General features: G+C 39.0%; 2 protein-coding genes across 2 annotated transcripts in view; one reads left to right on the top strand and one right to left on the bottom strand.

Moving 5' to 3' along the window:
• The window catches only part of LOC123502986 (GTP-binding protein 10 homolog), a 59,086-nt gene that overhangs the window by 30,219 nt on the left and 11,367 nt on the right, over positions 1 to 17,500 (bottom strand). The gene's annotated exons all lie outside the window — the stretch shown is intronic.
• The window catches only part of LOC123503148 (glutamate receptor 4-like), an 8,860-nt gene continuing 8,411 nt past the window's right edge, over positions 17,052 to 17,500 (top strand). Inside the window, exons 1-2 of the mRNA XM_045252653.1 lie at positions 17,052 to 17,068; positions 17,164 to 17,327. Coding sequence (XP_045108588.1) covers positions 17,052 to 17,068; positions 17,164 to 17,327 — 181 coding nt within the window. The remainder of the gene's footprint in view (positions 17,069 to 17,163; positions 17,328 to 17,500) is intronic.

Raw genomic sequence — 17,500 nt, 5'->3', positions numbered from 1 at the left:
TCAGTGATGCGTGTAATGAGGTAATGACAGAAATTCAGTCTAACAATGATGAAAGAATTATAATTAGGCAAGAAGACGTGCAGAAATCCCTGCAGAATATACGGGCAGGTAAAGCCACAGGGCCAGACGGGATACCTGCTAGGGCACTAAAATGCTGTGCAAAACAACTGACACCCGTACTGACCACATTATTTCAGGACTCGCTGGATCAGGAGTGGTGCCTTATAAATGGAAAGAATCTGAAGTGAAACCTATTGCAAAACTAACTACCCAAAAGATCACAAAGACTTCAGACCTGTAGTACTAACATCTAATATTATGAAATGTTTAGAAAGCATTGTGAAAAACTATATATGTGGAAAAACAAATAATTTAAAAGACCCTATGCAATTTGCTTACTGTAACAATAGAAGTGTACAGGATGCAACACTTGTACTATTAAATGATATTAATAAGCATTTAGACAAGCCCAAATCACAAATTAGAGCACTGTACATCGATTTTAGTTCAGCATTTAATACAATGCAACCTCATATTTTGCTCAATAAAATGCTAGAAATGGGTGTAAATAGAAATATTTTAAGATGGATTTTTTAGCTTTTTAACCCAGAGACCGCAATATACCAATGTAAATAATGTTAAGTCTAATGTGATAGTCACCAACACAGGAGCCCCCCAAGGTTGTGTATTGTCCCCAGTTCTTTTCACCTTGTATACAGATGATTGTAGAAGTGAAATTGATGATTGTACTATTATAAAATATGCTGACGATACAGTTATCTTAGGAAAAATTGTAAATGATAATTATGAAGGTTATCTAACTCAAGTTAAAAAATTCGTTGACTGGAGTAAACAAAATTTTTTTGGAGCTTAATGTAAAGAAAACGAAAGAGATGATATTTGATTTTAGAACTAAAAATAAACACGTACCAGACCTATTAACAATTGAAGAAGAAAACGTAGAAAGAGTTAATCAGTATAAATATTTGGGCTTTATGATTGATGACCAGTTGAAGGGAAGTGTCAATACAGATATGGTGTCAAGGAAATGTAACCAAAGATTACACTTTGTACGTATTTTGTGTAACCTACATGTAGATAAAATGGTCATTAGCCTATTTTACAAATCAATTTTAGAATCAGTTTTAAACTTTTCAATCACTGCCTGGTATGGAAAACTTACTTGCAAAGATAAAAAGAAGTTGGGAAGGATTGTTAAAAAAGCAAGAAAACTAGGTGCAGAGACCATATCATTAGATAAGCTTTATCAAATAGGTACAATGAAACAAGTAGACAGAATGATGAAAGATGCAACCCATCCGCTACATAATTGTTACACACATCTTAAATCTGGAAGAAGGTTAGCACTGCCCATGATGCGTACTGATAGATACAGAAAGTCATTTGTACCTAAAAGCATTCTGCTTTTCAATCATCTATCATCACTATAACTTCTAGCTTTAAGTTGTCATGATAACTGTAGGTGATGATTCATGATAGGGATGGTGACAACTTGATATCACATGTATATTATAACAATGTTACATTTTATACAAAATAACCTATGCAATGTTTCTTGTTAATATTTTATGTTTCCTGTTTCTCTGGTTTTATCTATATTTTTAATGTGTATACAACTACTAAGAAGCTCTAATGCCAAAATGAATTTCATTTTGTACCTTTAGATTCCAAAGTTACACTGATTGTAGTATACTGCTGTAGAACAAATCCAGTATTTTATTACTAACATTTAACTTGCATGTTTTCTAACAAAAACATTCTTGAATTTAATGTGGGAAGAAAATTGAGTTTAACTGTTCCTAAGTATTTGTATTCTTCTACCACGTCAACAGTTTCATCAATCCAAAGATTCATGTTTGACGAATAAAGCAACTTATCTTATCTTATCTTATCTTATCTTATTTCTAAACATTTCATAAATATACATGTCAAGGCTACAGGCCTGTAATCATTACAACCTTTAGGTGTTTGATGTTTTGGCACGGGAATAATTTCAGATGTCTTCCACAGTTTAGGTATATAAGATTGATCCAAGGAACTCTGAAAAATCCTACATAAAACTGGAACCAACTCATATTTGCAAATGCTTACTACCTTAGCACTTACTCTGTCAGGACCTGCCGCTTTATTGCTCTTAATTCTTTTCAAACTTTCTAGTACATCCTCATACGTTACAGTGAATATTTCATGTTCCTTGCTATATAAAAGCTCAGTAAGGTTGTTCCGTTCTGAAGAGTAATCCTGGACATCAAATCTACAATAAAACTTATTCAAATCATTGCAATAATCCTTTACATTTATAATATTTGGACACATGGATTTCTTAGTCATTCCAGTAATGTTATAAACCTTGCCAAGCAGCCTTTGTATCTTTCTTAAACCAATTTTCAATTTTTCTTTTATATTTTTCTTTTCCATACTAATCATATCATCTATTTTCTTCTGAAAAAAAAAAAAAAATATATATATATATATATATATATATATATATATATATATATATATATATATATATATATATATATATATATATATATATATATATATATATATATATATATATATATATATATATATATATATATATATATATATATATATATATATATATATATATATATATATATATATATATATATATATATATATATATATATATATATATATATATATATATATATATATATATATATATATATATATATATATATATATACACACACACACACACACACACACACACACACACACACACACACACACACACACACACACACGAAAAAGGAAGGAGGATTGACATTGATAAAAGATAAAAGAGAATTTGCGGAATGAGTCCTTGCCACACTATCGAAATTGTTGAGCTTGAATGGCGAATGATTAATGGAACAGGCAAATCTACATAGTTAAAGGTTAAATTTCAAAACCACACAAACTTGAATAATGGATGAAGCAGCAAAGTCTGCCAGAAAATGTATAAATAACACTTTTAACAGTCAAAAAACGTCAACAGTAATGCCATTTTCTGAAGTAAATCTTAGGGGAAGCGTAAACCAAAACCCAAAACCTTATATTGTCTCACATTGCAGAAGAAGAAGAAGAAGAAGAAGAAGAAGAAGAAGAAGAAGAAGAAGAAGAAGAAGAAGAAGAAGAAGAAGAAGAAGAAGAAGAAGAAGAAGAAGAAGAAGAAGAAGAAGAAGAAGAAGAAGAAGAAGAAGAAGAAGAAGAAGAAGAAGAAGAAGAAGAAGAAGAAGAAGAAGAAGAAGAAGAAGAAGAAGAAGAAGAAGAAGAAGAAGAAGAAGAAGAAGAAGAAGAAGAAGAAGAAGAAGAAGAAGAAGAAGAAGAAGAAGAAGAAGAAGAAGAAGAAGAAGAAGAAGAAGAAGAAGAAGAAGAAGAAGAAGAAGAAGAAGAAGAAGAAGAAGAAGAAGAAGAAGAAGAAGAAGAAGAAGAAGAAGAAGAAGAAGAAGAAGAAGAAGAAGAAGAAGAAGAAGAAGAAGAAGAAGAAGAAGAAGAAGAAGAAGAAGAAGAAGAAGAAGAAGAAGAAGAAGAAGAAGAAGAAGAAGAAGAAGAAGAAGAAGAAGAAGAAGAAGAAGAAGAAGAAGAAGAAGAAGAAGAAGAAGAAGAAGAAGAAGAAGAAGAAGAAGAAGAAGAAGAAGAAGAAGAAGAAGAAGAAGAAGAAGAAGAAGAAGAAGAAGAAGAAGAAGAAGAAGAAGAAGAAGAAGAAGAAGAAGAAGAAGAAGAAGAAGAAGAAGAAGAAGAAGAAGAAGAAGAAGAAGAAGAAGAAGAAGAAGAAGAAGAAGAAGAAGAAGAAGAAGAAGAAGAAGAAGAAGAAGAAGAAGAAGAAGAAGAAGAAGAAGAAGAAGAAGAAGAAGAAGAAGAAGAAGAAGAAGAAGAAGAAGAAGAAGAAGAAGAAGAAGAAGAAGAAGAAGAAGAAGAAGAAGAAGAAGAAGAAGAAGAAGAAGAAGAAGAAGAAGAAGAAGAAGAAGAAGAAGAAGAAGAAGAAGAAGAAGAAGAAGAAGAAGAAGAAGAAGAAGAAGAAGAAGAAGAAGAAGAAGAAGAAGAAGAAGAAGAAGAAGAAGAAGAAGAAGAAGAAGAAGAAGAAGAAGAAGAAGAAGAAGAAGAAGAAGAAGAAGAAGAAGAAGAAGAAGAAGAAGAAGAAGAAGAAGAAGAAGAAGAAGAAGAAGAAGAAGAAGAAGAAGAAGAAGAAGAAGAAGAAGAAGAAGAAGAAGAAGAAGAAGAAGAAGAAGAAGAAGAAGAAGAAGAAGAAGAAGAAGAAGAAGAAGAAGAAGAAGAAGAAGAAGAAGAAGAAGAAGAAGAAGAAGAAGAAGAAGAAGAAGAAGAAGAAGAAGAAGAAGAAGAAGAAGAAGAAGAAGAAGAAGAAGAAGAAGAAGAAGAAGAAGAAGAAGAAGAAGAAGAAGAAGAAGAAGAAGAAGAAGAAGAAGAAGAAGAAGAAGAAGAAGAAGAAGAAGAAGAAGAAGAAGAAGAAGAAGAAGAAGAAGAAGAAGAAGAAGAAGAAGAAGAAGAAGAAGAAGAAAGAAATGTTTCCAAACCACAACAAGAGCAAGAACAAACAAAAGAAAAATAAAATATCACCAAAAGCGAGAGGAATCAATTTGGAAGCGAAAGTGTGAAGCAGACACGTGATAATTACTCCCTAATAGCTCTGGTTCAGGAGGTGCCGTGAACTTACCGTTATGTCACCTTTAACTTCACAGAACGTTTCCCTTTGTGTTTCATAATGCCCTAAAGACAACTCTCTTCCTTCACACAACACTGCATGCACTAACTACACATACATTCTTCACGCAAAAAAAGAATAGATAAATAAAATAAAATGAATATATAAATAAATAAAATAAATAAATAAATAATGACTCGTATATCATCTTTGGGGTCCCATTGTGGCTACATATCCTGTTTGGGAACCGGCACCTCAGTGGGCCTTTTTTTCTTTTTTCTCAGTTTTTGTTGCCCTTGGCCGGTTATCCTTCTTACATGAAAAAAAGACCAATGCAGGTGTTTCGTTGTTTTGGCTGTCATTACACCTGCTTGCCTCGTCGCGTGGCCAACATGTGTTTTACGAGTATTTTGTTTTTTTGATTCTGTCTCTAGTTCCCTTCATTCTCATCTCTCTTGTATTATTCCCTCTGTTTGCATGTAGGCACTAGGTATATGTTTTGTTGTTTTCTTCTTCTCTGTGTTTACTTCTTGTTGCAGTGATGTATTGTTGCATTTTTGTCATAAAGGCAACACTTCCACCTACACGCTACAAATATATTACTGGACCGCAAAATTTAGTATTTGTTGATAATGGGAGACAGATTTTCATAACATTGCTCGCTGCATGAGACTTTCTTCCTTTCAACAGTTTTTTTCTTTTTACGTTATGGCCTATAGCGCCTGTAGGCATACTTGAAAAGTATACAATTATGTGGGAAGCGCTGTTAAGTTTCCGTCCATTAGTGACGCAGGCAATTTTATTTATAGTAGTACCCATATTAGGGCCCATATCACCACCCAAGCGCATCTTTGGTGTAACAACCTAGAATCTCGGGTATCATGATGACATGTAGGCAACTTTAACCCTTTAATGTTGTACTCAACAAAATTGTTGAGGCATATTCGACCTCCAAAACATACATGAAACTGCAGGTGGTGAATGATTTTTCCTTATTAAGGCATCTCTACAATATTGTTGAGAGTAGCCTAGTCCAAAGATGCGGCAATAGATGGCTCTAGGGTGGAGCAGTGTCCCAGTGTAAACATGCGCTCTGAGCTGTTAGCGTGGGGGAGATTTTCTTCTCATTTCTCACCCCTCTTGAACATGCCATAGGTAAGTTATCATTGTTTTCATTAACTTTTCTATACATTTAGTTGTTATAGCAATATATAAATAGGAACTGTGTTTGAAATATTGTATTTATGATATAATGATAGGCGTTTTAATGTTGGTCAACAATTTTGTTGAGCTGCCAGCTGATGGTAAAAAAAAAAAAAAAAGATAGAGAATTAGCTCAACAAAATTGTTGAGTTATATTAGTAATGTTTGTTATTCATTGCAAATTTGCTTTCACAGGCCACAATATGGATCCAGCAACATTCTTTGGGATCAGACATAGGGAACTTCAACCTGTGGTTCCAGCCAATGCTGATGACTCTGATGATGATGTGGCTGATCCAGATTTCAATCCTAAAACAGTTAGTACTATTGGATTTGAGAGTGATGAGTCTGATGACATGGGTGAGGGTAACCAAAATCTGCTTGCCCATGAAGAAAGAACTGCTTCTAGTCAGCAGCCAAAGAGACCATGTACCAAAACGCGTAGAACACGCAGAAAAAATATTGATGTAGTTCAGTCTAACCCTGAGCTTCCTGATGAGCCTCTCGTGCGAGAACGACAATGGAGGAAGAGGGACATTGAAAATCTCTATCCACCAGAGACTGATTATACCAAGCCTGATAATATCCAAACACCTTATCAATACTTTTCTCAGTTCTTTACACATGATATGGTTAGTCATATAGCACACAACACAAATTTGTACTCAGTTCAGGAGTTAACCAAGAGTATTGAGACAGATGAAAATGAAATACAAAAATTTCTTGCAGTGTTACTGTATATGGGGATATGTCATTTGCCAGCAGTCGATGACTACTGGAGTGTGCAGCTGCGGTATAACCTAGTTGCTGATATCATGAGTGTTAAGAGATTCAAATGCCTGAAAAGGTACATACACTTCACTGATAACAATGGTGTGCAGAACGAAGAGGATAAATTTTGGAAAGTTAGGCCACTGTTTGAAATGCTTCGTGAACAGTGCAAAAAGGTAGAAAGCAGCACATTCCAGAGTGTAGATGAAGTAATGGTTCCCTACAAAGGTAGAAAAGCAGGAAAACTACGCCAGTATATAAAGAATAAACCCCACAAATGGGGTTACAAAATCTTTTGCAGGTCAAGCTCTTGTGGAATCATTCATGATCTGCTCTTGTACCAAGGAAAATCTACTTTCTGTACTGAAAACCTGGACGAAAATGAGAAAGGTCTACTGCTTGGGGAAAAAGTTTTGTTAGTGATGACGAGATCTATCAAAGACCCACAGTCAGCTGTTCGTGTTTTGTGATAACTTTTACACAAGTTTCAAACTAGTCAAACAGCTAGAATCTAAGGTAGGCATCAAAACCCTTGGTACAGTGAGAGAAACAAGATGTGGTGGAGCACGTTTGTTGTCAGACAATGAACTGAAAAAGAAAGGAAGAGGTCAGTATGATTTCTGTTCATCAGAGAATGTCATTGCAGTTAAATGGAATGACAACAAGTGTGGTACACTGCTAAGTAATGCAGTAGGTGTTGAACCTGTAGGCTCTGTCAAAACGTTTGATGTTGAGGCTAAATGCAAAGTGGAGGTCCCTTGTCCATCTATCGTCTTGTCCTACAACAAACATATGGGTGGAATCGACCTCTCTGATATGCTGGTCGCTATATACAAGACACCTTTCAGGTCACACAGATATTATCTTCCAATATTTGGCTACATTTTAGATGCTGCTGTAGCTAATGCTTGGCTTCTGTACAAACGTGAAGCCAAAATGCTGAATGAAAAGCACATGCCACTGAAGAACTTTCGCTGTGAAATAGCCAGTACCATGGTGAAGGTGAACAAGAAGGTTAGTGTTGGAAGACCCCTGTCTAAAAGCCTCTCTCCAGAAGACCACTCTAAAAAAACAGCAAGAAAAAGACCCCCATCTTCTGACATACGGTATGACTGCATTGATCACTGGCCGATGCCCATGGGATCAGAGGCTCAGTCAAGGGGGAGGTGTGCTTTCTGTCCCAAGGGGGTGTCTGGTTTCAAGTGCACAAAGTGTGACGTGTTCTTGTGTCTAAAAAACAAGCAAACATGCTTTGTTGAATATCACAAGAAATAGACCTGTAAGAGTTCCATTCCTTCTTTAGCCAATGATGGTATTATGCATATCATTTTAGTTTCATTTGAAAGGAATAGTCCAAGGATATTTATTGATTTTGCATAATCATAGAGGAAAAAAGAATATATTTTTTTGTATTTTTTACGTATTTCCATATATTTATTTATCATAATATTAGGGAACATTATCTATTTTTTGAAATATATTGATTTGATAATTCAGTAAAATGTCAAATTTGTTTTCCCAAAATAGGTAGATGAACAATATTGTAGAGACTCATAACAAGAGAACTATGAGATATAAAAAAAAAAAAAAAATGTTTCAAGTAAAAGTTGTTATTTTCTTACCAAAATAAAAGAATATGACATCAAAAAAATTTTTGTCCCCTGAATTCTACATGTGCCCATTAAATGGCATAGCCTCAAGGCGGTATGTGGTGGGATTCCAACCCATGCTCACCACCTTACCCACTATGCAACCTTACTTCACCTTACTCTGTCCAACTCAACTCGCTAACGCAAGAGTTAACCAGTACTTTCAATCATTCATACCTTTCTCTAGTAAACTCTGGAATTCCCCACCTGCGTCCGTATTTCCAACTTCCTATGACCTAACTTAATTTAAGCGGGAGATTTCAAGACACCTACCGAAACAATAACTTACTCCCAGTAAGATCTAATAGCACTAGTTCAGGAGGTGCTGTGAACCTTCCATTAAAGCTAGTTGTGATCTCGTTGAATGTTTCCCTTTGTGTCTCACAACTCAAGGGGGTAGTCACAGCCTACCCTCTAAAGACAGCTCTCCTTCTTCACACAAAACTACATGCATTTATCACACATACACCCTTCACTCCAAATCAAAATTTAAAAGAAAAATGGGGCCCGAAATAAACAACGCCTCGAAGTCCCCGTCTGGGGAGGGGACCAAATTTGTCCCCAGGTCGGACACCTCTCCTGTTGAAGACCACAAATGCCTTGACACCTCCCTCAACTTTTTCTACATTAACTTCTGCAACATTCGCGGTCTTAGATCTAATTTTCAATCTGTGGAACACCACCTCTCCTCTACTAAACCTCATCTTCTTTTCCTCACCGAAACACAGCTATCTAAGGCAACTGACAGTAGCCCCTTCTCTGTTCCCTCCTACTTTCTCTATTCTCATTTTCATTCCAAAGCTGGATGTTGCGTCATGTACGCAACGACTTAACTTGCTCTCGTGCCCACGCTCTTGAGTCTTCCGAATTTTCCACCATCTGGCTACGACTTAACAGTCACTCTCAAACTAAATTCATCTGTGCTGTTTATCTCTCCCTAACTCTTCTGACTATAGTAATTTCTTCGACTACTTAACTTCTAAAGTGGAGCACATTCTGTCCCTCTACCCTTTCGCTGAGATTTCCATTCTTGGAGATTTCAATGTTCACCACCAGCTTTGGCTTTCCTCTCCTTCACTGACCACCCTGGTGAACTAGCCTTCAACTTTGCTATCCTCCATGACCTAGAGCAACTGGTGCAACACCCTACTCGTATTCCTGACCGTCTTGGAGACACGCCCAACATTCTTGATCTCTTCCTCACCTCTAACCCTTCTGCTTATGCTGTCACCCTTTCATCTCCGTTGGGCTCCTCCGATCACAATCTCATTTCTGTATCTTGTCCTATTTTTCCAATCCTCCGCAGGATCCCCAAAGCGAAGGTGCCTCTGGCGTTTTGCCTCTGCCAGTTGGGGGACCTGAGGAGGTATTATGCTGATTTTCCTGGAATGATTATTGCTTCCGTGTCAGAGACCCATCTCTTTGTGCTGAACGCATAACAGAGGTGTTAGTATCTGGCATGGAGGCGTACATTCCTCATTCTTTTCTCAACCTAAACCTTCTAAACCTTGGTTTAACTCAGCCTGTTCTCGTGCTATACATGATAGAGAGGTTGCCCACAAAAGGTACTTGAGCCTTCCATCTCCTGAATCTCATGCACTTTATATCTCTGCCCGGAATCATGCCAAGTCTGTTCTTCAACTTGCCAAACACTCTTTCATAAATAGGAAATGTCAAAATCTTTCAAACTCAAACTCTCCTCGTGACTTCTGGCATCTAGCCAAAACATCTCAAATAACTTCACTTCTTCATCTTTCCTCCTTTATTTCATCCTGATGGCACCACTGCCATCTCTTCTGTCTCTAAAGCTGAACTCTTTTCTCAAACCTTTGCTCACAACTCCACCTTGGACGATTCTGGGCTTGTCCCTCCTCTCCTCCTCCCTCTGACTATTTCATGTCTACAATCAAAATTCTTCGTAATGATGTTTTCCATGCCCTTGCTGGCCTAAACCCTCGGAAGGCTTATGGACCTGATGGGGTCCCTCCTATTGTTCTCAAAAACTGTGCTTCTGTGCTTGCACCTTGCCTGGCCAAACTCTTCCAACTTTGTCTATCGACTTCTACCTTTCCTTCCTGCTGGAAGTTCGCCTACATTCAGCCTGTTCCTAAAAAGGGTGACCGTTCTAACCCCTCAAACTACCGTCCTATAGCTTTAATCTCTTGCTTGTCTAAAGTTTTTGAATCTATCCTGAATAGGAAGATTCTCAAACATCTGTCACTTCACAATCTTCTGTCTGATCGCCAGTATGGCTTCCGTCAAGGTCGCTCTACTGGTGATCTTCTGGCTTTCCTTACTGAGTCTTGGTCATCCTCTTTTAGAGATTTCGGTGAAACTTTTGCTGTTGCGTTAGACATATCAAAAGCTTTTGATAGAGTCTGGCATAAAGCTTTGATTTCAAAACTGCCCTCCTACGGCTTCTATCCTTCTCTCTGCAACTTTATCTCAAGTTTCCTTTCCGACCGCTCTATTGCTGCTGTGGTAGACGGCTACTGTTCTTCTCCTAAACCTATTAATAGTGGTGTTCCTCAGGGTTCTGTCCTGTCACCCACTCTCTTTCTATTATTCATTAATGACCTTCTTAACCAAACTTCTTGCCCTATCCACTCCTACGCTGATGATACCACCCTACATCTTTCCACGTTCTTTCAGAGACGTCCAACCCTTCAGGAAATCAACAGATCACGCGGGACGCCACGGAACGCCTGACTTCCGATCTTTCTAAGATTTCCGATTGGGGCAGAGAAAATCTAGTAGTTTTCAATGCCTCAAAACTCAATTCCTCCATCTATCAACTCGACACAACCTTCCAGACAACTATCCCTCTTCTTCAATGACACTCAACTGTCTCCTCTTCCACAATGAATATCCTCGGTCTGTCCTTTGCTCATAATCTTAACTGGAAACTTCACATCTCATCTCTTGCTAAAACAGCTTCTATGAAATTAGGTGTTCTGAGGCGTCTCCGACAGTTTTTCTCGCCCTCCAACTGCTTACTCTGTATAAGGGCCTTATCCGTCCCTGTATGGAGTACTCTTCGCATGTTTGGGGGTTCCAGTCACACAGCTTTGCTTGATAGGGTGGAATCGAAAGCTCTTCGTCTCATCAACTCCCTCCTCTGACTAACTGTCTTCAGTCTCTTTCTCACGGCCGAAATGTTGCATCCCTTTCTATATTATATCGCTATTTTCATGGTAACTGTTCTACTGATCTTGCTAACTGCATGCCTCCCCTCCTCCTGCGGCCACACTGCACAAGGCTTTCTTCTTCCTCTCATCCCTATTCTGTCCAACTCTGTAATGCAAGAGTTAACCAGTACGCTCAACCATTCATCTCTTTCACTGGTAAACTCTGGAACTCCCTTCCTGCATCTGTATTTCCGAATTCCTACAACTTGTCTTCTTTTAAGAGGGAAGTATCGAGGCATTTGCTCCCCTAATTCTGGCTGAAGGTTTTGGCACTTTTTGAACTCTTTGGAGAGCCAGCGCTCAAGTGGGCCTTTTTCTAACTTTTTTTTTTTTTTTGCCCTTGGCTGGCCCTCTTCCCTACGTAAAAAAAAAAAAAAAAATCATATATCTTCATTTTGGCTAACTCTTTCGAACCTGCAAGGGGACTGGCAACTAAATGGGGTATTTTTTTTTCGTTTTATCTTGCCTTTGGTCAGCTTTCCCCTCTTACATAAAACTAATCAACTAACTTATTAACTAACTAACCAAAAAAAAAATAAATAAATAAAAAAGCAGACATACAACATACATTGCTAGAGGTGAAAAAAATAAAGTAAAACAAATAAGAAAATGTAAATAAATAAATAGAAAGATAAACAAAGAATAAAGACGAATCAATAAATAAATGGAAAGAAAAAGCTAATAAAAAAAATTCATCCCAAGGTGACTTTTTCGAAGATTTCCTACAATTTTCCCACTCTCTACCTCCTCACTTTTCATTTTCTCTTAATATCTCGTTCATATCTCAAGTGCTGTCATTTATTTCGCCCACACGGAGTGAATGTGTATTAATATCCCACCTTTCTGATCATATTCAAGCATCCCTGTACTTATAACTTTCCTCATATCATTTATATGGGGCTATAGGAGGAGAAGGAGGAGGAGGAGGAGGAGACACGGTATCTGCGTCACGAGCCTGAGTAAGTTCCCATGATATCACACACACACACACACACACACACACACACACACACTTAAAAAAAATACTTTTACCAAACATTCTTTCTGACCGAGAGAGAGAGAGAGAGAGAGAGAGAGAGAGAGAGAGAGAGAGAGAGAGAGAGAGAGAGAGAGAGAGAGAGAGAGAGAGAGAGAGAGAGAGAGAGAGAGAGAGAGAGAGAGAGAGAGAGAGAGAGAGAGAGAGAGAGAGAGAGAGAGACTACCAGTCTCCTGCCAGCGCAGAAAAAGAACACCATTGATTGGTTTGTGAGGGTCAGCCAGGTCCAGCATTCCAGGAACAAAGGGGAGGAGCTTAACTGGAACACTAAATTCTACCAGTGCGGTCCGTGTTTGGCTCACTTCACCTCTGACAGCGCTTCTGCAGGAGGCTTGAGCGTGACGCAGCCGCCATGACTCCAGGAAACACTACAGAATGTCTCAGAGTGGCTATGGGAATCGTAGGTCGCGCACTGCCGGCGTAAAGGAAGGTGTTCAGGGTTTTAAGGCGTTAGTAAATGTTCTTCAGGGTTTCTAGGCTCTGGTTTTAGGTGTTTTCATGATTATAGTGTTTGTTTAAGGACTCCGTATCATCTATCGAAAAAAATTATCCATGAAAATCCGTAAAATCTTCTTAGTGGGGTTCTGTAGAGTCCTAATGGGAAGGTTTCAAACCATGGAGGCTTTGTCGTTACTCACTGAAGGTACTTATTGCTCAGCAGTGTCAAGTCTAACCATGAAGGTCATCCAGCAACACAAATATTAGAAAAAAGGTAACGAGAAGAGACAGCGAATGTCTTGATGGGAGGGACAATGTGGCATTACTTGCACTCCTTTTGATGGCGTTACGTTCTATACATGCAAAGTGTCTGGGATGGCAGTCTTTTCCACCTTATCATTGCATGTTCACGGTCGTAGGTAATTATGTCGAACTCAAAGTTTCCCAGGTGACAAATACTAAACGATGGACAAACAGATTTAAGGATGTTTATACGTTTCTGGTGAGAAATTAATAAGAATTCTAAATTGTTAATTTGAAAAACACTCTTGACAACGCGACTAACCAACTCTGTGGCTTTCAGAATAATAATGTAGTGAGAGATCAACGTATTTCAGAACATTGTCACTAGATGTTCGTACGTTTGCCATTTGATTCTTTCAGGTTAGTACTTGTTATTTCTACATTTCTTCAAGTCACTGTCCCGTTAGTCCCCGCTAAGACTTGTATGAAGAAACGCTGCACTCTCTCAACACGATTATTTTCCAGACCATATAAATGATTAGCTGTCAAGAGTGCTTTTCCGTTAATATTATAGAAATCTTGTTAATCTATCACTAAAACTGGAAAAGATTCCCTTAACTAGCCGTGTAGCATCAACTAGAGCCCTTTGAAAGTAATGAGGTGTTTCATAATAGCAATCGTAGGAAAGTCCCGTGAGTCGTGTGATCGTAACCCACTGTATTAGTGTCTTCCTCTCCACAGTTCGGTCATGCCCTGATAATCTCGGGCACGCCAGGCAACTACCAGTACAGCGGCCCCGTGGTGACCATCCTGCACCTCATAGAGCACCACCTTGGCCTTTGGTGAGTGCAAATATCAATGTTCTGTTCCAAGCTCTGCTGCCGGAATATTCTCCATTTTTTTTTTTTTTTTTTTTACCTAGGGAAATAATGCGTAGGTTTGTTTCTGTGTGCACCACACTGTGAGTGGCCAGCCCGTTGTATGGTGCGCGGTGTGTGATTGTTTTTCATATTTTTCTTCTTTTACTTAATTAGTTTTCTATCAATTTTATTTCTCTTATTCATTTAATTTTATCTAATCAATCTATTTATTTGTTTACTTTCTCTATTACCTTAGAAAAGCCTTTAACATTTCAAACGCTTTTTTGCATTTTCTCTTAACGCCCTTTGCTAGACGTTATTACGTGCATGACTGAAATAATTATTTAGATGGGCGACTTCTAAACTTTTCTAAAAACTACTACCACAACTACTGCTAGTACTACTACAATCATTATTACGTATACACCAGTTACCAGAAATGTAGATAATATTCAATTTGTTAGTGAAGGCAAGCAGCGCAGGGCAAGAGGCGGGCAGTGGTATGGACTGTAGATTGATAAGAGATGATGCTCTAGTTTCCAGTTCATGGTACCGAAGCACCGCTTATACGGCGACCAGCAGCCCAACGGTTCCTGGACAGGCCTCATTGGTTTGCTGCAGCGACACGTGAGTATTGCTTCCTTCACTCTAAATACCGCTTTCTTATATGTTACACCTATGCCTTCTTTCCTCTTCCTAAACCGACTCATAAATATTATCTGCCTGCAATACTTGTAAAACTAGTATTCAGAAACACTTTCCCTCTCAACCATTTCTAAAGCGGCCGTGGTACAGTGGAACCATGTGAGCTTTGGAGTCTAAGGGTCTCCAAGCGCACGGGTTCAAATCCTATAGGTTGGGCTTCCTCACTCGGGGAAACCGTTTCCTAGCGGGTGGTCTTTGAGATAGGAGGTACCCCCAAAAAGCATCCCCTTTAGCCCATAAATTCCCGTGAAAAGCCCACCTGGTGTAATAGATAAAAAAAAGGCCACAGATTTGATTAGCCTCTTTCAAAGACAAAGTAGTTCCTCATGTGAAGGAAGAAAAAGCCACCGTATAGCGTTCGTCCAGATTTACAAGCATCGAAGCTTTCTGGACCGCCGTGGTACAATGGAACCATTTGTGCTTTGGGGTCCGAGGGGTCTCCAAGTGCACGGGTTCGAATCCTGTCCACGGTCCAAGTGTAGGTTGGGCTTCCTCGGGGCAAAGGTTTACTAGCGAGTGGGCTTTGAGATAGGAGGTACCCTAAAAAAGTACCCCCTTTAGCCCATAAATTCCCGTGAAAAGCCCACATGGTATAGATAAAAGAAAAAAAAAGGCTTCTCCCGCAACCTCATAAAATATACTTCAAGATATGCGATCTGGTGTGCATAAATCAGTCAATGTAGAGAAGGTAGAATGAATTACGTATTATTAACAATTTATTCTCACCTCCCGTATTAACATTCTCGATGGAAAGGCCACATAACACAATTAAAAAAGGTTTCACTGATGCTGTTAATAATTTTTCTCATGATGCAATGAAAAGAGTATCTTGCTTTTCTATCTATGTGTACTTAAGAAATATTTCTGGATCGAGGGAAATCAATGCTGCGCCCTTGCTTGTCTTTATTCCTTGCGATGCGCTGCTGAAAAAGTCTCCGTTGTTGCAGGAAATGGACTTTGCCGGGACGCTCTTCGCGGTGACGCCGGAAAGACTGGCTACTCTGGACTTCAGCGAGCCTCTCTATATTGATGAGTACAATTCAATATATATCCGGCCCGGAGTCACCCCCGACATGGCGAGTTTCATCAAGCCCTACAACCCCCTGGTAAGCGGCGGGGCGCGGGTTGTCTCACCACATAACTAACTCGACCTTTGCTTGACATACCTGGGTCTTATTAACACCAGTATTCAGAAACGCTTTGCTCTCTCACTACGACTACTTTCAAAGGAGACAAAGATTATCATCCGGGTTCTCAATGTAGTAATAATGTAACAATCTCGTTACTCCGTCACCAGAATCATGGAAACGCACATAAAACCAGTGCAACTTTAAACAGAACCTATTGAAAGTAACGGAAGAGTAGCACAGTGTTTCAGAATATTGTCGTTAGTGGTGGCAAACGGAACTCAGATTCAAATTCAAAAGAATAAATATAAAACTAAAGACTGAAAAGAGACAAGCGAGTTGTGATTTGAGTATGCGAATTGCAAGTGAGGGGTTACAGTGTTGCTGTAAGGGACGTTTTGGTTTGCCAAGGAATGCTATTCGTTAAAGGAAAGGCTGCCTCGTGACACGCTGAGTCACTGTGCACACAGGTGTGGGTGTCGGTGTTTGTCGCCACCCTCTTGGTATTCACCGCATGCCAGGCTGTGCTACGCAGAACCGACTTCCTCAACAAACAGGGCAGGTAAGATTATCATTTGTTTTCTCGTCTTTGTTTTTCTCTTCTCCCATTTTGCTTGTATAGTGCATCTCCGGTAATGCCGCAGCTTTTAACCTGACTCTATTTTTTTTTCCTTCTTTCAATAAATAATTATATTTTTTCCGATAAATCACCCACCATATGTACCACAAAACTTACCAGAGCGTGACAGAAAACCACACACACACACACACACACACACACACACACACACACACACACACACACACACGGTAGCTCAGTGGTTAGAGCGCTGGCTTCACAAGCCAGAGGACCGAGGTTCGATTCCCCGTCCGGGTGGAGATATTTGGGTGTGTCTCCTTCACGTGTAGCCCTGTTCACCTAGCAGTGAGTAGGTACGGGATGTAAATCGAGGAGTTGTGACCTTGTTGTCCCAGTGTGTGGTGTGTGCCTGGTCTCAGGCCTATCCGAAGATCGGAAACAATGAGCTCTGAGCTCGTTCCGTAGGGTAACGTCTGGCTGTCTCGTCAGAGACTGCAGCAGATCTAACAGTGAATTACACACACACACACACACACAACGAATTCCCAGCAATTAATGCTTTCTGTAACTAGGTATGTTCCCCTCCGACATATGAATACTGACTTCCCTTCTTCTTCCTTTCTTTTTTCTTCCTCTTTTTTTTTTTTTCCTCTTTTTCTTACCACAGAGCCAAACTCTCCGTCACCCAAGCCTCGCGTAGTGCAGAGGACTCTGGTTTGCGGGGACGGAAAGAACCGCCAGAAGGAATAGAAAGGACAGACGGGGGAGAGGAACATCTTAAGGAGGTGGAGACTTCGGCTGTTTGGATCTGGGGAATTCTTTTGTCTCAGAGTTAGTATAAGTGTCGTCAGATGGCAAAGCCTCACACTTCCTCTCAACAGCCATTCTCTGCAGATCAGGATTCGATGGAAGAGGAAACTATACACCAATTTACTTATCGATTTTCTTCATCACTTAATTTTCTACATACTTCGCTGTACTCATTGTAAATTGTTTTCGGTGTT

The sequence above is a fragment of the Portunus trituberculatus genome, chromosome 13 (genome assembly GCF_017591435.1).
Source record: "Portunus trituberculatus isolate SZX2019 chromosome 13, ASM1759143v1, whole genome shotgun sequence".
NCBI lineage: Eukaryota > Metazoa > Arthropoda > Malacostraca > Decapoda > Portunidae > Portunus > Portunus trituberculatus.
Note: the sequence above shows the minus strand (reverse complement) of the source record. Positions and strands in the feature narration are given on the sequence as shown.